General features: G+C 43.4%; 1 protein-coding gene across 10 annotated transcripts in view; it reads left to right on the top strand.

Moving 5' to 3' along the window:
* The window catches only part of Anks1a (ankyrin repeat and sterile alpha motif domain containing 1A), a 181,854-nt gene that overhangs the window by 84,168 nt on the left and 73,461 nt on the right, over positions 1-24,225 (top strand). For 8 of the 10 annotated variants that reach the window (XM_027943499.2, XM_027943500.2, XM_027943496.2 and 5 more), the window contains 7 exons: positions 2,261-2,557; positions 3,286-3,361; positions 3,648-3,749; positions 3,855-3,956; positions 5,561-5,757; positions 9,972-10,064; positions 16,104-16,224. In XM_027943499.2, coding sequence (XP_027799300.2) covers positions 2,261-2,557; positions 3,286-3,361; positions 3,648-3,749; positions 3,855-3,956; positions 5,561-5,757; positions 9,972-10,064; positions 16,104-16,224 — 988 coding nt within the window. Of the gene's footprint in view, positions 1-2,260; positions 2,558-3,285; positions 3,362-3,647; positions 3,750-3,854; positions 3,957-5,560; positions 5,758-9,971; positions 10,065-16,103; positions 16,225-16,520; positions 16,586-24,225 lie in introns of those variants that run through there. The other 2 variants (XM_071613475.1, XM_071613476.1) reach the window with 2 other exon arrangements.

Raw genomic sequence — 24,225 nt, 5'->3', positions numbered from 1 at the left:
AATACAATAGACTTTTCATTCTTTTTTCTTCCTTTGTTTCTGGAAGGGGCGGGGGTGGAGACTGAACCCAAGCCCTCATGCATGCTGAGCATGGGCTCTACAAGCTTTGCTCCCAGCCTTGATATTTTGTTGTTGTTGTATAATCTGGATTTTATATTTCTTCAGACCCTAATGTCATCCATTTTACAAAATCAAGGACAAATTATTCTAGATGTTGGGAGATAACTTGAAAATAAAAGAGACACTACCATTTGCTTCAGAGTAAACAGAAGCTTTTCTAAATTGGAGTTTTAATGAGAGTAAGCTGACTTCTTGGTCCTCGCTGTTGTGCTAATCTTGAGATTTAAACCCAGAGAATCCTCTTAAACTTCTTTGGGTTGCCAGCTGTGCTCCAGCATCACTTGACAGAAAGCTCCTGTGAATTGATGATGTAGCTGTGTTTTCATCAGGAGAAAGCAAAGCAACAGCCCTGGGTCTGCTCGGGGAACTAACTCATGCCATAGCCTCATAGGAAGTTGGCTTTACAAACAGGTGTTCCCATTGATTTGTTTGGCACAGCATTTGCTTTCTGCCCACTATCTCCCCTTCCTGCGGACACCTAGGTTGGTGTGGAATTTGCTTGTGGGGCCCTTTGTGTCATAGGAGACATTGCTGATGGGCTGTGTGTGCTCTGCGGCCAGGGAAGCTCTACTTTCTCCGCATCTGCTCTCCCTGAGCTGATTGAGATCAGTGCTGTTCCCTCCGCATTCTTTATTTATTTGTGTGCATTTACCTTTGCATGTGTCCCTGCTAAGACCTTTTCTGTCCTTATTTCATTTTTATAATTTTCTTTGCTGCCATTCTGACCTTCTGGGGCCTTGCTCCCAGCAGCTCTGGATCTTTCTGGTATACTTTGTGTAGATGTGAAAAATGATGCAGTTTAATGCCAGATCAAAAGCAGATGGAATTGCATGCATGTTTGGGTAACTTCTAATCTGTCACTTTTAATTTCATCATTAGAATTAAAGCAGTTGTAGATATATTTAATTGTTACTGTTTGAACCACTGAAAGGTGCACAATATTAACTTGTTGACCAAGCCTCCTCTTAATATTTGTTTTCCAAAAGTGGCCTCCTGGATAAATTTGGGAATCTGAAAATACTGTGGGAGAATTATTTTCATTAATGCTTCTAAAAAAAGAGAAATCAAGGAAATTATTTCCACTGTAATTGCACATAATTAATATTGTTAAAAAAATAATGTAGTTGATGGGCTGGGGGAGGTAGCTCAGTGGTAAAGTGTTTTCCTAGCATTCACAATACCCTGGGTTCTTCTCTAGCACTGCAAACAAACGAACAAAAAAAAAATCCCCAAACCTGATAATTGGAATGACTAACATTTTGCTTCTGATGGTTGCGAAAGCACAAACTTCTCCCATTTTAATCCCAGACTTTATGTTTAGTTTGAAACAAACTTATATTAGAGGACCATGGGCTGTGAATTTGAATTGACAGCACCATTGCATTTGAATATTTTGCACCTCTCATGCCAAGCATTCCAGCATCTGATTGTATTTTTCTTACATAAGAAATTCTTCCCTGTGCTGGCGGCTGTTTTAATGAAGTAGATACTGCATGCATTGATGGGTGCAGGTTCCGGGAATAGAAGCGGTACGGTGTCAGGGTCCAGAGTTCCTCTGCAACCAAGCCAAGGCGTCCCTCTCCTGGATATGGCTGTCGGCTGATAACCTTGAGAGTGATGTTTGTGCTCTGCTCTATTATTTTCATTTTTGGCTGATTGATTTGCATGCAAGAAGTTACACAGATGACAATTTCTTTTTGTAAAGCTTGTGTGAAAGACTGTGGATGGTTGACAAATACAGAATCAGAACCACGGGTTGAACAAGTAGAAATTCTTGTAAAACCAGTTGAAGTTAAAATGAAACAATGGCAGTGATATGATTAGCATGCGTCCGTGCCAGGACTTCTACCAAATGCCTGCCACGTTCCCTCATTCACTCTCCTGCCTGCCTGGAGACACGCCCTTCATAGTACACAAGAGTCTGCAAATGTTTGGGGGATATCTGTTCCCCTCTTGCAGGAACTGGGGGAAGATGTGGCTGATGGGAGCAGCCAGGCTTGTTTATGGTGGAGGATGCCTTATTAGTTGCCAAATATTGCTGCTATTTTTCTCATTTAAATTTCAGTGGTTTTATGTGTGTTTCCCCCAGCCAGATGCCAACCTGCCCCCTTTCTGACACGATGTGCTTGTTAACCCTCAGAACAATGACAACGAGACAGCCCTGCACTGTGCAGCACAGTATGGCCACACAGAGGTGGTGAAGGTGCTCTTGGAGGAGCTCACAGACCCCACCATGCGAAACAACAAATTCGAGACCCCTTTGGACCTGGCAGCGCTCTACGGGCGGCTGGAGGTGGTGAAGATGCTCCTCAATGCGCACCCCAACCTCTTGAGTTGCAACACTAAGAAGCACACCCCGCTGCACCTTGCAGCAAGGAATGGCCACAGGGCTGTGGTCCAGGTCCTCCTGGATGCTGGCATGGACAGCAACTACCAGGTAGCAGGGCGGTGCACCACCCAGGCACCAGGGACTTAGACAGAAAAGGCATAAGTACCATGCTGCTGTGGGGGGGGGTCTCGTTTAGCTGTTTTCCATCACGTTTCGGATGCTTCCATTTGTTGACTCGTTTCAGTGTGAAACTTTAGAGACAAATGAGCTCTTGGAGTAAGATGGTTATTTTTTTATTTCTTTTCAGGGGATGACATATTGAACCCTGAAAAGACATGTTAATGGGCGTGCCCTCAAAACTGAAAAGTCTCATTATCTTCCTACACGTGTATTCCCACTGCCCCCTTGTCCTTCAGAGTCTCCTCAGTGGAGGCTCCAGGGGACCGGGCGCCGCCCTCCCTGTCAGCCTTCCCCGCTGGGACGAATGGTTCCTTAGGCTCGGCATTGACTGATCCATGTTTGAAGTGAAAGCATTTTACTTCCCTCTCACTTCTCTTCTCATGATTCCTTCCGCTGGGAAGAACGAGTTGGGTTGTTTGATGGTGGCTCCAGGAGTGATGATTCCTCACACGTGGCCTCTGGTGGGCCCGGTGGCCTTGATGTATGGATCCAGCTGGTGGTTTTGGAATCCATACCAAAAAAGTTGGAAAGATAATGACAGAGGGCTGTGTGTAGTTTATTTTCCTGTCCCTTCTTATCTATGTCCCATTTGTCATGTGAAGCCACCCCAAACTGCCCTGATGACATCCTGCTCTGCGCTCTCATTTGCTTTCCAGACGGAGATGGGCAGTGCTTTGCATGAGGCTGCTTTGTTTGGCAAGACCGATGTGGTACAAATCCTGCTGGCTGCAGGTGAGAGGTCGGCAGCGCTCTTGTCTACACAGCATGCCAGGGATGGGATTGTTTGTCCCTAGGCTCCTCAGAGGGCGGTTTTGCTGGCTGCATTTGAATCCAGTGTGTTTGTGTCTCTGCGGATTGGGTAGAAGTGTGTGGACCAGTCCTTAGTTACTAAATAGCTTCAGATGAAAAATATTGGGTGTGCTGCTTGGGAGCTGGAGGTGTCCTGGAATTTGACCTTCTCTGAGGCTGGCTTAAAATAAATGCTCACTTGCCTGGTCCACCTGCTCTGCCTTTCTAGGAATTGATGTCAACATAAAAGATAACCATGGACTGACTGCCCTAGACACTGTGCGGGAACTGCCTTCTCAGAAGAGCCAGCAGATAGCAGCACTTATTGAAGGTATTGTCCATGTCACTGTTGGGGTGACTGGGGAAATACTAACCAGACTGAGGCACTTGTATTTGGTGCAGTTTCTTCTTCCTTTTAAAAAATCTTTCCATGTAGATCACATGACTGGAAAGAGAAGTACAAAAGACATAGAGAAAATCTCCACGCCCCAGCCAGCTCTCCTCTCCATCGCGGACTCCGTAGCACCAAAGTCTCAGGGTGAGGAGACTCTTCTCTGACAGGAAAGGGACTCTCAGCCTCAAAAGAGTTGAATGTTCTTGGGCAGAATGGAAAAATCTCAATTCAAAAAATAATTTCAGGGGGTTGTGAGTACTTAATAAGTTTATGTTCAGTTCGTTTTTTTCCAACTAAAAGGTTTGTTGGACTTCAGTGTAAGTCTTTGGCCGTGGGCTTCTTTCCTACTGTGTTTTTTCCTCTGCTTTTGCAGTCAGCTCTGGGATGTGTAGTTGGCAGGATCATCCCAAGATGAACTCAGATCTCAGTGAAACCTTTTTCTAACATACTTTTGTGCTTTGTGCATAGTTGACCCATAGTGTTTTTTTCATAAGTGTATTCTGGTTGGTAGATGTGTACATGGCAGATTTTGGTAATATGTCATTTGGTCATTAGATGTGGTCTGCAGTCCGGCCTGTTCTTCATTAGCCAGGATCTCTTTTCAGATTATTGAGTAGCTTTTGGGGGCCTTTGTGTGATGAATGACAAAGACAAAATAAAGATTGAGGCTGAGTGGTGGCCCAGTGGTAGAATGCTTGCCCAACATGTGTGAGGCCCTGGGTTCGATCCTTAGTAGCACATAAAAATAAATAAATAAAATCAAGGAATGTCCATCTACAACTAAAAAACAAAATTTATTTTAAAAACAACAACAACAAAAGTGACCGACTCCTTTCCCCCAATACATATGGTAATAATGAAGGCTAGAGAAATGGAACAGAACTCAAAATGAAAAAGGGAGAGGGTCCTTTCAGAGAGAGCAGAGTGGATCCTTTTCCTGCTCTGGGCAGAGGGTTAGCAGTGTCCCTCCAGCGGTCTCAGTTGAGCAGTCTTCATCTCCTTGCACTCGTTTTCCTTGACCTCCTAATCTGCTAGTAATGAGATCAGTCACTCAGTAAGCTCTTAGCTTTCAAGGGTTTACATTTATAGTTTTGACTATTTACAGTCCACCCAGAGACAGTTTCCACAGTCAATAGTTTTGCAGCCACAGATCCTGCCAGTGTCCTGGGTGTTGTGGTTGGTGTTTGTCTAGCCAGGGGTCTCCCGGCTGCACACCACCTCCCTTTCAGAAAGGCTCTGCTGTCCTCTGGTTTGCTTGAGCATGTGGAGGCTCTTCCTAAAGAATTTAAAGGATTTGCTTCAGTTTTCAGTTATACTTTGCTCTCTTTTTTTGGTTAAGTTTATGCCCTTGTAGTATTGAGACATTTGGGGATTTCATAAAGGTTTTAGAAAGGTTGCCTTATGGATGTCGAGGGGCTTTCCTTTTCTCTGTCTTTATCTTTTCCTTTTTGGTGGCCAGGGGATGGATTCCAGGGCTGTGTGTACGCTAGGCAAGCACTTTCTACTGCTCAGCTGCACCCCCAGCCCTTTCATATTGAATTAGAGAAAAATCTGTTCAGATCACAGGATATAAAGAGCAGCTGAAATTCTGTATTTATTCCTGTCCCTGGAGCAAAGTGATCATTTTCCTTCTTGGGGCTAGTGTTTGTCAAGTTCAGATAGCTACAGAGGCTTTGGTCACCATAGCAGTTGGAGCCCTTGATTATGCCCCCTCTTATTGACTCTTTTGTCCCCACCCTCCTCTCCAGGTGATGTGGAAAAAGCAGTAACTGAACTGATCATCGATTTTGACCCAAATACTGAAGAGGAGGGTCCCTACGAGGCGCTGTACAACGCTGTTTCCTGCCATTCACTAGACAGCATGGCCAGCGGGAGATCATCTGACCGGGACTCAGTGAACAAGGAGACCGAGGCAGCAGGAGCAAGAACCGCTGGAGTGAGGCCTGTACGTGGCCCCAGGCCTGAGCCTTCTGGGGGCTGTGCATGCTGCTGAGGGGCCCTAGGAAGAGGCAGGGTGAGGCCTCGTGCCCACTTGCATTTCAGAGACCTGCATCCCACTTGCTCTACTCCTCTTCTCAGGCTCTGCCACGTCTCTCTTGCTCAGTGTGGTGAAACTGTATGGATCACAGTGACGTCGAATTTGGGTTTTCCAATTTCATTATAACCAGTTTGAGTCTTTCCATTATTTCACTGACCTCTAGAGCAAACTAAAGCCGCTCATTCCTGTGTAGCCTGGGATGCTTGCTGTATGTTGTTTGTTCTCTGGAGAGCAGAGTTATACAATGAAATGAGACCCTGTCTGCTCTGAGTACATGCCCACTTCCATTTGCCTCCAGGGAATTATCCATTTGATTTGGACAGAGTCTGTATTTAGCAGGGTTATAGCACGGTTTGATCAGGCATAGCATTTATTAGTTTGTGGTATTTCTATTTTATCCAGTTACTACATCTCTAGCCACTGAAGTGTGAGGATGAGAACAGCTCTCTGCCTGTGCCATTCTCCAGCTCTGCCTTCCAGGCTCAGTGCTTCTTTCTCTAGTACTTGCTTTTACTGCTAGTCTTGTACATGGTTCTCAAGACTCCTAACTCCCTCTCTTCCCTCAGGGTTATGCTGGACCTGAGTCACTGTCCCACTGACTCTACTTCTTGCATTGCCAGGCATAATAATTTAGGTTTTTGAGCACTGCCCACTGGCGAAGCTGGCCTTGCTTTAATAGGATGCCATTGCTGACCCACCTTCAGAAGTGTTTTCAGACAGGTGTTATTTCTTCTTGTGTAGAGGCTGGCCTTTCCCTTTTGGTTTGAATCTGGCACATAACCATTTTGATTCTCCTTTGGCTGTCCTTGGTCTCTCCAGGTGTGTTCTGGGAATGACCTGTTTCTTAGAGTGTTCTTTTGTTGAACTCCTTACCATGTTCTGCTTTTCCCTGAAATAATCCCAGTATTTCAGTGTGGATCTTGGAGAGCCGGCTAGACTATGTAGCCCATCGAGTAGGTGTTATCAAGGACTGTGATGAAACTTGTGAATAGTGAAAGCAAATACATCCTCTGAGTACCACTACTGAGTGCTTCTTGGACAGCTAGTTGTTTTGTTTGTTTATTTTTGTTTTTTCATTTCTTTCACTGTTTGGCACAAATAAATGAATATAGCAAATCCAACTATGGAAGACGACCTTGCTTTAAATGGTGCTTACAGATGATGCCCATTAGGGGGAGCTGGAGCCTTTGCAAGAAGCAGCCAGTTCTGTGATTGATTTACTCCAGCCCCTTTGTTCCATCCTGCTGTAGGAGCCCAGCCTCCCCTGGTCTTGCTAAATAGAAACTGTTGCTTCTTGGGGTGCCCGCTTTGCCATTTTTGCTTGTATATGAAGGGTGTTGCTCTTCCATATTTCTGATCCTTGCTAATTAATTGTGGCCAAGGAGTACATCTTGGTAAACATAATGGATAATATATGTAAATCAGTTCTGTACTTCCAGGCTTCTGGTCCAACGTTTTCACCTTAGAAAAAGGTAAAAAGGCTTATGGGCACTTCTGTTTCCCTCTAGTGTCCCTGATAATCACATCTTCTTCAGAGGGCTTTTGTATTACTCTTTTCAGGCTTTTTTAGCCTTGGATCCTTTAGGTTGGATCCTTTCTGCTAATATGTTTCCTCTGGTTTTCCTTAGCAGCTTTTCCCAAGTTTGGTTTACTGGTGTGTGGTGGTGGTGGTGGGGGGGGGGTAAGTGTGTGGATATGGGACTGCATCCTTCAGCTGTTCCCTTTCTTACGTGCTAGCACTGGGACCAGGCCTGTTCCTGCGCTTTCAGAGTAAAGAAGGGTGGAGAAAATGGGACTTCATGGGAAATTTGATCTAAATAGCTTTGTTGGACATTAAAACACAAAACTGTCCTGAAGATGTTGCCATTGGATATCTTCTGGTTCCAGGGACTGTGGGGATACCTGATTCATTGAGGTATAATACTGAGCAGAGAAGCATGGGTTAACAGAGAGATCCTGGATGGCAAAGTGGTAACACTGGGAGCTCCTGAAATGTGAGAAGTGACTTTCTTGGCAACTTCTCTGGGGATCTCACTTCATTCAAATTGACCTCTGCCCTGGTTTTCTTGAAGTACTGTTTTAGCCAACTAATATGCAAGCCAGGGAATGTGCGCCCTGTTTCAGGATCCCGTTCCCTTCAGTAAAGAACACTGACTGTCAAGCACAGCGAGAGCTTGGGAATATAAACAATGCTGAAGTTACAATGAGAGCAGTCACAGATCTCTCTTCAGCTTTTAGCTTTGGGTTTCCTTCACCAGGATCATCTGTGTAGTCTTAAAATTGTCTACCCATGATCTGTCTGACTGACCAGTGTCCTCTCTTCAGTGAGTTTCTTGCTGTAGGTTAGGAGTTGGAAAACTGCAGCTCACCAGCTGCCTATTTTTGTAAACACAGTTTTGTTGGAACACAGCTACACTCGATCATTTACATATTGTCTTTCCTTATGTACTACATGTCTGTTATATGACCCTGTAAGGAAAAGCTTGCCTCAGGGCATGGTGGCACATGCCTGTAATCTCAGTGGCTCGGGAGGCTGCCGCAGGATTGTGAGTTCAAAGCCAGCCTCAGCTATTTGGTGAGGCCCTAGGCAACTCATTGAGATCCTGTCTAAAAATAAATTATGAAAAAGGGCTGGGGATGTGGCTTAGAGTGCCTCTGGGTTCAATCCCTGGTGGGAGAGAGGGAGGGAGGAAGGAAGGGAAGGAAGGAAGGAAGGGAAGGAAAGGAAAGGAAAGGAAAGGAAAGGAAAGGAAAGGAAAGGAAAGGAAAGGAAGGAAGGAAGGAAGGAGAAGGAAGGAAGGAAGGGGCAAGCTTGCTTTAGGGCTGACAACTGACAAGTAGTCCTTTTTAAAATGAGCTTAGGTCACATAGTCTTTATGCAATGATGATATGGACTATTCATTAATGAAGGAGGTGACTAAAGATCAGTGATTTTGTTTGTTTTGTTTCAAGATGGGATCTCACTGTGTCACCCAGGCTGGTATCAAGCTCCTGGGCTCAAGTGATCCTCTTGCCGCAGTCTCACAGGAAGTTGGGGCTCCAGGCATGTGTCTCTGTACCCGGCTCAAAGATTGGTTTAGAACTTTTTTTAGTGAGTGGCGATAGACCAATATTATCACATTGAAGTTTGAATAGGAGTTGATGTTTTATCCTCGATTACTTTTCTCAGTACTTCCTCATAACCTTGGTTTTAGGACCATTTCACCAGTAGATTCTTTTTTTTTTTTCTTTTTGGTTACAGGGGATTGAACTCAGAGGCGTTCGACCACTGAGCCACATCCCCAACCCTATTTTGTATTTTACTTAGAGACAGGGTCTCACTGAGTTGCTTAGCGCCTTGCTTTTGCTGAAGCTGGCTTTGAACTCTCAACCCTCCTGCCTTAGTCTTCCAAGCTGCTGGAATTACAGGCTTGTGCTACCGTTACAAGTTGATTCTTTTTTTTTTTTTTTTTAATATTTATTTAGTTGTAGATGAACATTCAGTATCTTTATTTATTTTTATGTGGTGCTGAGGATCGAACCCAGTGCCTCACACATGCGAGGCAAGCACTTTACCACTGAGCTACAGCCCAGCCCCCGATTCTTTTTTTAAATTTTTTTTTAATGTTTATTTTTTAGGTGTAGATGGATACAACACAATACCTTTATTTTTATGTGGTGCTGAAGATCGAACCCAGGCCCCGCCCATGCTAGGCCAGCACTCTACTGCTGAGCCACAACCCCAGCCCCTACAAGTTGATTCTTTTGATCTAGAGTTTCCTCTTTTTAGAGTAGACTGAAAACTGAGCCACAGATTTCCCTTTACTGAAGTTTTATGTAGGGCATTTCCCATCAAGCTAGTTAGGAGTTTCCAGTGCTGGTACTTGTCACTGTGGTCTAGGGTACAAAAAAGGTGTTTATGATCTTTGCTACAAACATGAAAAACCACAGAGCTTACTAATTGAATTGTGTATGTGTGTGCAGGGTTCTCCATCTGTTCAGAAACCAAACCTCAACTTTAGTCTCTTGGGGGAGTGCTTGACATTATTCTTTTTCAATTCCAACGGCTAAAATAAAGGTAAATCAGAAAGTTGGATACTTAAAGAAAGCAATAGAGGAATTATTTATTTTCTCTTCTGTAGAGAGAACGTCCACCGCCTCCAGCAAAGCCACCACCAGATGAAGAGGAGGAAGACCGCATAGATAAGAAGTATTTTCCCTTGACAGCTTCTGAGGTAGAGGGTTGAGGGTTTACTCCCATCACTGAAACATGGGTTCGTGGCAGAGTGAATCAGAGTGTGCTTAAAGACGGCTGTGCTCTCTTATCCCCCACTCCCACCCCTCTTTGTGGTTCTGGGGTGAACCCAGGGCCTCATGCATGCTAGGTCAGGGCTCTAACACTGAGCTACGTACACCCCAGCCCACTTTCTCATTATCTTATTACTTCTTTGGTTGGTAGGTTTGTATTATGTGTATCATTAATCTAGAACATGACCTTTTAAACTCACCTAAAAGTACTGAAAGAATTTTAATGTAGCTCTCTAGCAGACAGGCCAAGTGTTGATAAACCATACCACGTAGAAAGTAAAACGTACACATTTTTTTCATGACTCCTGTAAGCTGGACAGTTCCCTTCTGCTTGTATACTTGTGTTGTCTTTTTTTTCTGTCTTCTTTCTTCTTTTTATTTTTCTTATTTGGGAGGATTGAACCCAGGAGTGTTCTACTTCTGAACAGCATCCTCAATCTCCCCCTTTCATTTTGCGGGATGGGGTGGGGTGGGGGTGGTACCAGAGATTGAACATCACTTAACCACTGAACCACATCCCCAGGTGCCCCCACACACCATTTTTTTTTTTTTTTAATAGAATCTCACTAAGTTGCATAGAGCCATGCTAAGTTACTGAAGCTGATCTTGGAACTTGGAATCCTCCAACCTCAGCCTCCCAAGTCGATGGGATTATAGACATGCCCCCACCACACGCAACGTCCCCAGCCTTTTCTTAAAATTTTATTTATTTTTTTATTCTTAATATATTTTGTTGTTGTTATAAATGGACACAATACCTTTATTTTATTTGTTTATTTTTATGTGATGCTGAAGATTGAACCCAGTGCCTCACACGTGCTAGGCAAGTGCTCCACCACTGAGCCACAACCCCAGCCCTTAAAATTTTATTTTGAGAAAGGTCTTGCTAAGTTGCCCAGGCTGGTCTCCAACTTGTGATTCTCCTGCCTCAGTGTCCCTAAGAGCTGGGATTAAAGGAATGAACCACATGTCTTTTGATACAAAATGTTGAGTGTCCCCTAATCACTACTGTCTACACTGTGCCATGTTTGCAAACTTTGGTGGCTCTGCCTCATTTTATTTCTATTTTTGCATTTTCCTGTTCTCAGCATACAAAGACTCTACATAATACAAACATGAATTGAGTCATGAACTATAGATTAGGAAAGAGGAGGTGTGTGGAATGGGCAGACAGGAAAATCAAAGGAGGTCATTTGAAAAGAAGTCAACCTTTTTACAAAAGAAATATTACCATGTGGCAACTAAGAGTTTTTTCCCTTGTATGTGAGAAGAAAATTGTGCTTTCTTTGATCTTATCACTCATAGAATACAAGTGTGGAGTATTTATTCAAAATGTAATATAATTTTTAAAAATTACTTTATAGCTTATTCAGAATTCTATTATTCTTTTTAAAAATCAACTAATGTAAATCAGCTAAGTCTCATCATTTTATTCCTAGAAGTTGGAATTACCATTTTCTCACCATTGCCATGTACCATCAGTAAGATAGGTTATTTTATTCAAAATAAACACATGGAACCAAAAGCATGACTTTAGTTTCAGAAAATGTATAAATTCAGCAGCCGGGTGTGGTGATACATTCCTGTAATCTCAGTGATTCGCTAGGCTGGCACAGGAGGGTCACAGGTTTAAGACTAGCTTGGGCAACTTAGCCAGTCCCTATCTCAAAAACTAAAAGGCTGGAGGTGTAGCTCAGTGGTAAGGTGCTTCTGGGTTTATTCCCCAGTGACAGACAGACAGACAGACACACACACACACACACACACACACACACACACTATATTAAGAAAGCCCTTTTAAAAATGTAAAAATCTGTGTTAGAGATATAGAAGGATTTCTACAATAGCTACAGATTTTTTCATTTCTTTTTAATTATTTTTTTAGCTGTAAATGGACACAATATCTTTATTCTATTTATTTATTTTTATGCGGTAATGAGGTTCAAACCCAGGACCTCACACATGCTAGGTGAGCGCTCTACCATTGAGCCATGACACCAGCCCCTCCTTATTTCTTTTGGTCCCTCATTTATAAAATGCTTATTGTCATGTTCCAACCAGTTGTCCCTAGAATTGCACCCTCTTATTACCTCTGAGTAATGATACTTTGCTAGTTGGTACAAGTACATACAGTAAGTCCCTACACATTTTTCTGCAAATAGCATCTTGCTTTATTATTCCCCCACAACACCTTTTTTTTTTTTTTAACAAGGAGAAAGCTAGTAGTGTGGAGCATATTGAGTTGGGACTGGGTCTCTATAAATGCTTTGTGCTGCCTCTTTAACCAGGAATCTGATTAGAAATTGCTAATGCCTAAGAACAGGGCAAGACTCTTAAAGAAATATGGGGTAACCAGGATTTCTGTTTTCCCAATGTAACGTGTATTAAAAGGTGGCAGGGCATAGGGGGGAAATCTCCATATTATTTTCCTGGATGGGAGAATCTGTGTGAGATTTATCTTTTAGAATGTACTTTTGAATAGCCTAGAATTCTGTTTGAATTATTGAAATCTTGACCAGCACAATCATCATTTGGAAGACCATGAGAACTCTGAATTTGCTTATTTACTGGTAATTATGGGTGCACAAATATATAAGTGATGCAGCCTGACTCATTCTCCTTTTAATGATCTAGGCAAATATTTTACATAGGCCATGGTCCAAATGAATAGGTCTTCTCCAAAAGTGAACTGATTTCTTTCTTTCTTTCTTTCTTTTTTTTTTTTTTTAACTCTGTGATCTTTTTCACAGAACAGAACTTTATATCTTAAACTCTAAAAGCTTTAAAGCCCTAAATTTCATATATCAAGAGACACGGGCTTCACCCAACTTAAGGGTTTTGTCTTTGGCAGGCAATCTGCCCCAACCTTTGTGTCCTTATCCCTGAGGATTGTCATCATGAGATGACCCATAGAAGCTTGTAAGGGAAGCTGGAGGACACCCGGCTCTAGGAGAGGTTAGCACAGCAATGCCTGATTGCAGAACCCGCTTTGACGAGTTCAGAGCACATGCACACGCACACCCTGAAGGACGCTTCTGCCCCACAGAAGGGGCTGCCAGCTGTTCGGACTCACTGTGGCCTGCTCTGTGCTCAGATGTGTTAAGCTTTCCTGGGGGCTGCAGCTGCTATGGTATCTTTTTCCAGAAAGCCACCCACACCCCAAATGGACATTCCACTGATCACAGTTCGGTGGTGGCTGCTTGTAGCTTCTCTTTGCAGCAGCAGTGTTGCTTTCCACAGAGAAGAAAATATATATATATTTTCAACTTTGATTTATTGCCAACCCTGGAGGAAAAGGGGAAAAAAGATTAAGAAGTAATTTAATAAAGAGCAGAACCCTTTCTGTCGACAATCAGTTATTGCCATATTCACGAGGACACCGGGCTTCTTAGTGGGAACTAGGATGGCTCGAAGAAAGCAATTTATTGCTTTACTGTGAGATTTTAATCCCCTGGCTGGTAGGGCCCGCACCAAGAGGAAAAGAACACCGTCCTTTATTATCTGGGTATGAGCAGGGGACTCTCATTAGACAGCTGAAGGAAGGAGAGCGTTCCAAATTGGATGGAGAAAAAATGAGAGCCACAGAAAATGAGGCCGGTCTGATCCAGAATTAGGGGAACTGAATTTTATGTCCATGGCTCTTGCTGTGAGCTCTCTCTGTAACCCTGGGCAAGTCCTGGGGCCTCTCTTGGACAGGTTTGTCATCTACAAATAAAAGGGCTGGACAGGTGCTCTGGCTGTGACTGTGACAGTTAGCTCCCTTCCACCTCTGACCTTTGTGGTCTTTGCTTTCCGTTGTCCTGCATAAGAGTCAGGCACAGAATGAAAGCAGGCCCAGCAGCCTTCATTCTCTGGAGACATTGGTCTTGTTCTGTTTGAGAGGAAAAGATGGTACAAGCCAGGCATCCTGGCTGTCAGCTTTCTCTCTGGGAAGCCCACCTGGGGCTCTGTGTGTGGAACTCACAGGGAGTCAGGTTGCCAGGGCTCTGCTGTGGGAGTGTCCACCTGCAGAGCCTACCTCCAGCTTGGAAAGCCTGCTCTGTTGAGTAGACACTGTGTGAACTGCTCTTGGTGGTCCCTCTTTGTTCCCTTAGTTGTGTTCCTGTGAAGAAGCATGGAATAAGTAATGCAGGCAAATGGCTCATTGTGATGAAATGGCTTTTAGCTTCCAGGTGGCTTATGGAGGTTCCTGCTGAGCTTAGCAGAATTTTGGAGAAAGACTATCATTCTGCCTTTAGAGTGGCAGCCTCGATACAAACAGGAGCAGCAGCTTCTCATTTCATCTGAGATACTAATCATCTTGTTAGGCTATAATAGAGCGAGCAGTTTGCCTCAAAGAAGCAAAACCCTGGTGAATCACAAAACTGGTGCACTTCCAGTGGGGTGTGGGATCCTTCAGGGTCAGAGGTTCCTGGGTGCTAAGGAATCATGTTTGTGGGGTGTCATTATTTTAGGTTTAATTGGAAATCCCCCATCTCTACCTTATTCATAATACATTATTTACCCTAGCCCTGCTCAGGAAGAGATTTTGTGCTTTGGTTTGCTATTCTAATAGCTAGTGTGTGATTATTATTAATTTGCCTGTGAGGCACATTGACACCTTAGGACAGATGAGTAGACTTATCCTCTAAAGTGAGGGTCTCCATTCCCTCTCCCACTGCCACACTAGTACCAGTGATGGTTTCCCTGGCTTTATTCAAGGGAAGCTTGGCTACTCTGGTATCATGACTAACTGTGGCTACCAGGCCCTCAACTGACTGAAGCCTCAAGTGGGCAGGGGTAGAATTAGAAGCCAGCTCTGATCCAGTTATTTCATCAGAGACACGCACTGCCTGAATCTGGGCCTTCTCAGTATACAGAGCTGCTTTTACCTCATGGAAATTCAGACTTCCTAACCACTTGATTCTTCAGAGCAGGGATTGGTGGGAGTTATCTAAAAAAGTTGTATTGTAAATATCGTAGGAAGCCAGGTCTAGGGAAATCCTTTCCTACAGTCCCCAGGATCTGTGAAGAAAGACTCACAAAAACAGACTTTCTGACCACTTGTTTTAGTAAATGTCAGGCATGGAAGTCACTTTTGTTTCCTCATGAGAAAGTGGAAAGGACTCTAGCCTTTGGTTAGCATGGTACATATTAGGAAAGAAAGATGGACAGAGATGGATTTCATGAAGCAGCACAGTAAAGATTATGTGGAACACTGAGAGATGCAGAGGCAAGGGAAGGAAAGGTGTTGACTTTTGTCATTTTTTTGAAGGATAAAGTGAGATAAGGAAAGGGGAGTGTTCCAATCAGAGTCCACTGAGATTTGAGGTAACGTGTAAACTAGTCTGTTGTGTAATGCTGTAACAAAACACACGAGGCTAGGTACTTTATAAAGAAAGGAGGTTTATTTAGCTCGTAGTTTTGGAGGCAAAAAGACCAAGACAGGCAGCCCCACCTGTTCAGCTTCTGATTAGGACCTTTTGGCTGTATCACAACACGGCAGATGCATCGCATAGTGGGAATACCTGCAAGAGCAGAGAGCAGTGCCTTCAGAAGCAAGAGCTTGGGGAGGTGCCCTGCTCACATTGTCACAACTAATTTGGTAGCACAACAATGTGCTACTGATTTAGGCCCAGAAGAACTCAAAACCTTGAGAGCAGCATTAATTCATTCCCTCATCGTGAGTGGGGCCTCCAAAGCCTGACACCTCCCATTCTGCTCCACCTCTTAAAGGCTCCAGCGCCTCCCATTACCACCATACAGGAGACCAAGCTTCCAGCACACGACTCTGGGGGACAAGCCCTAGTAGGTGTATAACCAGAAAAGCAGTCAGGGTTTCATGCGACACTTGAATCATTCAGCTTCTCTTCCTCTTCTCCATGATCCTTCGATGCAAAGGCAGCAATAATCTAAAATTTGTCCCACACCACCTGTCTTGGTATTGGCCTTGTGTACAAGGAGTATCGGCTCTTTCTCCCTCTCAGGTCCTGGCCACGAGACCCAGGATTCAGGGGAATGCAGCCCAGGAAGAGGATGAGCACCCTTACGAGCTGCTGTTAACAGCAGAGACAAAGAAGCTGGTGTCAGTGGATGGAAAAGCAAAAGGTACAACCCCCTCCTGCCCCCCCATCGCCCTGACCCCTCCATGGCAGCCCCAGTTCCAAAAGAGTTTTACAAGTTTGTGATCTTGGGTGGAAGGGGAAGACCCTGTCACTTTGTCATTGGTTGGGTTGGGGCACTTGGGTTTCGTGGCAGCCTGGGGTGGTGGGCGCATCACAGTTTTTCATTTTCCACCTCTGAACTCCACATCCAGTTGGATTTGTCATCCTCTGCACATGTAGCCAGAGGAGGTTAGGTCGCCCATGTGGTATCGGCAAGTAGAGGGCCTGCCAGCATCACAGCAAAGGTGGATCTGGAGCCTCAGTCCTAAACCCTCATGGCCTTGTGTGGAAAACACGCCCAACAGGTTGGTCCCTTTGGGTTCAGGCTGACGGCACAGACTGTGCCTTTGAGTCCTGACCTCAGAGCGAGACACTCCTAGGGAGGGGCCCGTGATTGGCTGCCACTGAACTAGAGTGCTCTGTCGCCTTGGCCTACTTTCTTTGCCTCTGCAAAATTCAGTTTCCTGTGTGAGGGAGCGAGTGCTGCAGGACTGACATCAGCCTGTCAGTGTAAGTGCAGGCCCGACAGAGGTGAGTGTGGCTGGAGTCTCCTGTCAACCTAGTCCTCCCAAGGACAGAGCAGAGGGGCAGTGCAGTTCCCACTGCATTTTGAAGGAAGGCCCGGGGTCTTTCCCAGCTCCCCTTGGCTTGCAGGTTCTAAGTCCTTTGTGGGTATTAGTAATGACTCCTTTCAGCTCTGAGACCCCCCAGGGTTCTGATCAGAATGGGGGATAAGGTGGTTTCCTTTGAAATCCCCTCTGCTAGACCTTTCAAAGGGTATTGGATGGCAAAGAGAAGATATGCATATGTGTGTGACATTGCAGACCTTCTTTTTAATGGCCTTATTTAAAAATTTTTCTCTTCTGGCATGTAGACACTATTTTGTGGTCATTTCCATAGCAATCTTTGTTTTGTATTTTATGGTTTCCATTTGGAGCTTTAAAAAAGGGTCATAATTTAGATACATAAAGTTCATTCATTTTGTTTACAGTTCTGTTAGTTTTGAAAAATAGAGTTGTATAACTGTCTCCAGAATCAAAATACAGAACAGTTTGATCACACAAAAAAATTTCCCCATGTCTCTCTACAGTCAGCTTCTCTTAGCCTTGGCAACCTTTGCCTGATGTCTGTCCTAACAGGTTTGCCTTTTCCAGAGTGTTATATAAATGGATTCGGTCAGTATGTACACTTTCGCTTAGCATAATTCATTTGAGATACATGTGTTGTCACGTATATCAGAAATATGTTCATGGGGCTGGGGATGTGGCTCAAGTGGTAGCGCGCTATTCTGGCATGGGTGCGGCCCGGGTTCGATCCTCAGCACCACATACAAAGATGTTGTGTCTGCCGAAAACGTAAATAAAATATTAAAAGAAAAGAAAAGAAATGTGTTCCTTTTCATTGTTGACTTCTATTCTGTTGTATAGGTGTACCACAGCTGAGGTACATTTGGGTCATTTAGAGCTTTTGACAGTTACAAATAAAACTGCTATAAACATTTGCACACAGATTTTTGTATAAGCCTAAGTTTTCATTTCACTTGGATAAATGCATAGAAGTAAAATTGCTGGATCCTAGTAAATATTGTAAATATAGATATGTATATGTATATCATTAACTTTGGAAAGAAACCACCAAACCATCTTCCAGAGTGGTTGTACCATTCTACATTCTGTCAGCAGTGGTATGAGAGTTCCAGTGGACATGTGTCTTCCCTAGCACTTAATATTATGAGATTTTAAAATTTTTAGTCATTCTAAAATTTAGAATATGGGTTTAATTTGCATTTATCTAATTGAGAATCTGTTAATGGGATTATTTACCACTTAATGAAATATCTGTTGTTTATTTTTTATTTTTTTAAGGGGGGGAGAATTTTTTAATATTTATTTTTTTTTTAGTTTTCGGCGGACACAACATCTTTGTTTGAATGTGGTGCTGAGGATCGAACCCAGGCCGCACGCATGCCAGGCAAGCGCGCTACCGCTTGAGCCACATCCCCAGCCCAATGTTGTTTATTTTTTAAAATCAGGTTGTTTCTTTTCTTATTGAGTTGTGAGTTCTTCATATATTTTGGACACAAGTTCTTTAATGTGTTTTTAATGTGACTTTGTCTTGACAATGTACTTTAAAGAGCAGAGATTCTTAACTTGAAAAAGTTTGTTTATGCATTTTTTATTAGTTTGCATTATGTGGGATCGAACCCAAGGCCTCAAACATGCTAGATAAACACTCTACCACTGAACTGCATTCCTGGCCTATTTTGTTTTATTTTAAGGTACGCTCCCACTGAGTTGTCCAGGCTGGCCTCAAACTTGTGATCCTCCTGCCTTAGCCTCCTGAGTAGCTGGGATTACAGGTGTTGCCACCATGCCCTGTAATTTATCCTTTTAGAAAAGTGGATAAGGTCAATATATTTTTCCTATGTTTTTTTATAGAAATTTTCTAACTTGAAGTTCTACATTTAAGTCTATGGTCCACTTTAAGATAATTTTTGCATATATTCACTTATTTCAGCACTTCATTGAATTGCCTTTGAAGTTTCATTATTCTTTTTTAGAATTATTTTAGATATTCTGGATATTTTGTCTCTCCATACAAAATTAGAATTAACTTGTTGATTTGTACAAAAAGTCCTACTGGGATTTTGATTGGGATTGTATGGAATCTGTGTCACAGCTTGTGATGAGCTGCCATCTCTTTTTTAATATTTATTTTTTAGTTGTAGTTGGACACAGTATCTTTATTTTATTTTTATATGGTGCTGAGAATCGGACCCAGGGCCTCGCACATGCTGGGTGAGCACTCTACCCCTGAGCCACAACCCCAGCCTGAGGAGCTGCCATCTTAACTGTATGAAGTCATCCAAATAAGTTGGCACGTTTTTATCTAAAACATTCAAAGAGGGTGGAGTAGTGTACTGGTGGCTTCTCTAGGTACTTAAAACCAAATCATACTGAAATTAACCCTCACAGAATAGGCACTTAATTTAATTTGAAAATGGTTCTCCGTGAGGGAAAATTCTTCAGCATCATTGGGGAAGAAGATTCCAAATCTTTCTGTCTTGAATTCACAGGCTTCACCAGGACACCCAGCAAATAGCTAGCTCAACACTTGGAAGGAAAGAAGGGGAAGTTAGACAGCTTCCCATGGCTGTCAGACGTCCTGGTGGGGATTTTCTGTCCCCAGTTCAGGAATTCTCCAGGTGAGGGAGGGAACAGTGGAAGAGGAGGAGGGCTTGCTGCCTGCCATGGGTTCCTCCTTTGCCTCAGCTGCCTCCAGCTCTGGCCCTGGGCTGCTTGAGCAGGCCGCGCTGGGAAGCAGATGGAATTGAAATGTAGGATGAGGCGCACCCCTCTGGGCTGGCTGTGTGGGTCACCAGGGGGCTTTCAGAAGAAGGGGTAGAAACATTACATATGAAAATGGGCTTGCCAGTGTCTCAGAAGCACCTCCTGTCTCATCAACTTGGCAGGAGTAGCTTGGATGGGAGGAGCACCCGCCAGGGTTGGTAAAGGGGAGGCAGTCATGCCAATCACTTTGTTTTTCCACTAAGGTCATTGTCTCATGCAGCTTTTATGAACTAATTGGTGAGCTTTCCAAAGGCTGTGTTATGGAGACCACCGGAGCTTCTAGCCCCTCAGTATATTCAAGAAAATAGAAGTGAGGGTCAAGTGGGAGGATTTTTTTTTTTTAATTACATTTTAAAATCACATTAGTATGCACTCACTGAGAAGGAAATAAAATATTTTGAACAATACAGAAGTGAATAAAAATAAAATGGCAAAGGCCTTCTCACCTCTGTCCACAGAGTTGCCAGCGGTGGCCAGTCTGTAGTGTGTGCTTCGGGGCCATGTGCTGTCTTTATACAGAAGCGACTGTGAGAGGTTATTTTGTTTGTATTTAATCTAAAATGGGATCCTATTTCACAAGTTATTTTGTGGATTTGTTTTTTATATTTCCTTTGTCCGTGGATACAATTTTGTCTTGGTTCTTAAAATCTATCTTATTCTTAATAGCCACTAAATATCCCATAACTCATTTTTTCTTTTCTTATTCTTCAGTTGGTAAATGTTTACTTAAGCTATCTCCACTATTTCCCTGTTGTAAACTATGTTGCTGTGGATATTCTGTATATGTAGCTTTATACATATATATCTTTCTTTATATGCAGTGCTGAGGACAGAACCCTGTGCCTCACACACATGCCAGGCAAGCACTCTACCACTGAGTTACAGCCCTGGCCCCACATATTCTTATCAGAGTATTTCTTCAAAAGAATCTGAGAGAGTAGAATTAGCTGGTCAGTGCATGTCTTGGTTTAGTTGGTGGAGCCAACTCAGTCTTCCTGAACGGAGCACATTCTGCCGCAAGCCTGCCTGACTCGGCATAGTATCACTCTTGAATGTTTTAGATATATGAGTTTTTGTTTAGGTGTTGCGTAGAATTTGCATCTGCCTAACTCATGAACCTGTGCATTTTGTTGTTTATTCAGTATGTGAGTTGCCTTTTTTCTTTCTTTTACATAGAAATTAATTATAGTAGAAACATTTCATACCTATAATGTTTGGCCAAAGTAGTACTCAGAGGAAAGTGTATATTCTTGAGTTTATGTGTGAAAATAAATAATAATAAAACATCACCAAAAGAAAGCAGAGGAGAATAAAGAGAAAAGTGGATAGTATACTTCACATACTTGATGGTGTACAAGTTCTACTTCCATTAAAGAAAATAGAAAGGACTAATGGTATAAAGAAGCCAAGAAGTGTTAGACTTAATCATTCAAATGAAAACTTGTTTGTTTCTTTAAAGATCTCTGATAATTCTGATGGGGGTGGGAATGCAACATATAGGAATGATGTAGAGAATATTTGACCACAAATTAAGAGATTGTAAAAGTTAATAATAAGAGAATTTATAGGAACACCTTTAGTGTAGTAAGTAAGAGTTGCTACCAACCCCCAGGGAGCATTTAGAATTTGAGTTGCTGCTGGCACCTAGTGCCTAGTGGTAATGAGGAAAGCCAGCATCCTGTGCAATGCAGGAGAGTCCTACACAGTGGAAGGTCTTTCTACCCATAAATGCCATTTTTGCCTTGTAGAAGGGACAAAAACTGGTAGCAGTAGAAGACTTCGGATGGATCCATCAAGTTGAAAGCCTATCTCCCCCAAAATGGCACTACACCTCATGGTTTTATCCTAGTGAATCTTCTTCCTTGGTGATTTAAATTATTTCAAATTTTGGAAAAGTCTTCCCAACTCATTACTCAGGGCTAGCATAACTGAGAACAGTGTTTTCCATTTTGTGCAGTGTAGTTATTTGTTTCTTTTAATATTTGACTCTGGTCACCGGACATTCTGAGCATTTTACCACTCAGAGAAACAGTGGACAACTTTCCATGTTTGATGGCAGATGGGAAAGTAGCCAGGAGGCCTAAATTCCTTCTGTTCTCTCTGGTGTTGTTTCCGCGGCCGCTGTGTAAGGTGTCTGCTTGGCTGAGGGCTGGAGACACTGAGGCCATCTCTGGCACAGCACATTCACACTTCCGAGGTTGTTGGGGTCCAGGGAAGTCAGTGTGCCTGAGAGCTGTACGTATCTTCCCTCTGTGCACTTTGTGCATGAGTATGAAGACTTTAACCCTTTCACAGGGGAGGAATCTGGTATCTTAGCTTTTCCTACTCCCACGTCTGTCCACTGCTCTGCCAGTTCCTGAGTCTTCAGGGAACCCTTGAGTGGCTATTGTGGCTTTTTCGCCCCTTGGGATCGAGTTTTCTCAGGCATGCTTCCATCTGCTGGTTGGTTTAGTGGGATTGCAGCAAGAGGACAAAATAGGTACCTCAGTTAAAGTCCAGGCTAGCTTTTCATGCCAAGGTTGAGTAAGTTTGGATGCTTTTTCCAAAGGCAAAACGTGTAAACAAGACAGTTTAATGATTAAGCCTGTGATCAGCAGCTTCTTCCCTCACCTTCTTTGGTAAGGGGTGCTCTTACCAAAAGCCTTGCTGTATAGTTATCTTATTTTTACCAACTTATATTTCTGAGTTGGAATAGTTCACTTTTCTTTCCATTGTAGAACAAGCCCAACCCTTGTAAACTATGTGTCTACATTTTCTTCCATCACAAGTTATGACAACCATTTATGAGCATGTGTACGTGAGAAAGAGCTGGATATGGTGACGCACGCCTGTGATCCCAGTGACTCAGGATGCTCAGACCAGAGGATCACAAGTTCAAAGCCAGCCTCAGCAACTTAAGCTCTGTTTCAAAATATAGAAAGGCTGGGGGTATAGCCCGGTGGTAAAGCGCCTCTGGGTTCAAAGTAATTTTGCTATTCAAAAGAGGGATAAGTTATGTCAGTGTAAAAGATCAGAAGTGACTTCACTGAGAAAGTGGTATTTGAGCTACATCCTAAAATAGAGAATTAATCCTGATAGGCAGAAGCAAGGAGGAGGGAGGGAGCTCTGCAAGCCCAGGGAGGGGCACACAGCAGTGAGGTGCTGAGAAGATGGAGAGCATGTGAGGAGGGCTGCTGATCCGGTCTGACTGGAACCAGGGGAACTTGTCACAGACATCTCAAATGTCAGTCTTTATCCCAGAGACAGTGCAGTCCTGTTGAAGTGTCTTGAAGGGGTGACCAGAGAGGAGCCAGACTTTAAGAAGGTATAATTGTGAGAGATTAGGGGAGGCTGGAGGCAGGTATGCCCTAAGGAGACCTCGAGGAGTCTCCTGAAGGTAAACAGAGCCCAGACTAGAGGGTCGCGGGAAGTTACAGGAAGGAGGGTGGGGATGTGGGGATGAGGGAAGTATTAGGGAGGAATTAAAGGATCATAACCAGATGTGGAAGGACGAGGGGAGGGTATTAAGGATGTGCTGAGGTTTAAGCCTACAACTGAGAAAATACCATAGTCACTGGCAGTAGGGAATCGAGGACAGGGTGTATATGAGGGAAGACAGTAAATTGGTTTTAAAGTTTAAGGTATTTTAGATACCAGGAGAACATTTGAGTAAAATACTCCATAAACCCTTGAAAATGAGGGTCTGATGTTTAAGAGAGACATTAAGATTAGAAATCACAGATCCAACTTAGAAGTGCAAAAGGAAAGAAAGACAGGAAGATAGCTAGGACAGCCGTCAGAGGCCAAGGCTGAGTGTGACCAGCCAATGACAAGCCACCAAGGTAACTGCAGCTGAGAGAAGACGGAAGTCCAGCACCAGGCTCCTGTTGTCCTGGGGTCCCAGAGTTACATGTACCACTGTCACCCATTGGCAAGACTTGGTCATGTGGCTGTACCTAGGAGATGGGAAATGTAGTCTTTATTCTAGGTGGCTGGGAGGCTTTTTAAATATCCCATAATCGCCAGACATGGTGGTGCACCCATGTAATCCCAGCAACTCTAGATGCTGGGGGGCAGGAGGATCAAGAGGTTGAGGCCGGCCTTAGCAGTTGACAAGACCCTAAGCAATTTAGCAAGACCCTGTCTCAATAAAAAATAAATAAATGAAAAAAAATAAAGGGCTGGAGATGTGGCTCAGTGGTAAAATGCCCCTGGTATTAAAGTACCAAAATTAAATTAATTAGTTAATTAAAATCCCATCATCAAGGAAGAAGGGAAGTGGGTACTGGGAGCACCAGAAACATAGTATCCATTTATGCAGAAAGAGCTAGAAGGATGATGACTAGAAAAAGCACTTGGCACATCTCACATGAGGCAAATGGGAGGAGGTAAAATCACCACCAAATGTTGACATGGTATTGAAAAGAGCTAAGGGAGTTTGTCTTGTCTGAGTCTTCTTAGGAATGGACATGATTATCCTCTAAGAGTACAAGTGCCATGGATAAAGGTGATGGTTTGAAAGAGCAAGAGAGATGAGGAATCAATCTGATGGTGGTCTCAGTTTTTAAGAAATGAATCAAAGGATGACTGGGCCCTATAGTCAGGCTTGCATTTGA

This window comes from Marmota flaviventris, chromosome 6 (genome assembly GCF_047511675.1).
Source record: "Marmota flaviventris isolate mMarFla1 chromosome 6, mMarFla1.hap1, whole genome shotgun sequence".
Taxonomy (NCBI): Eukaryota; Metazoa; Chordata; class Mammalia; order Rodentia; family Sciuridae; genus Marmota; species Marmota flaviventris.
This window is presented reverse-complemented; position numbering and strand designations above follow the sequence as displayed.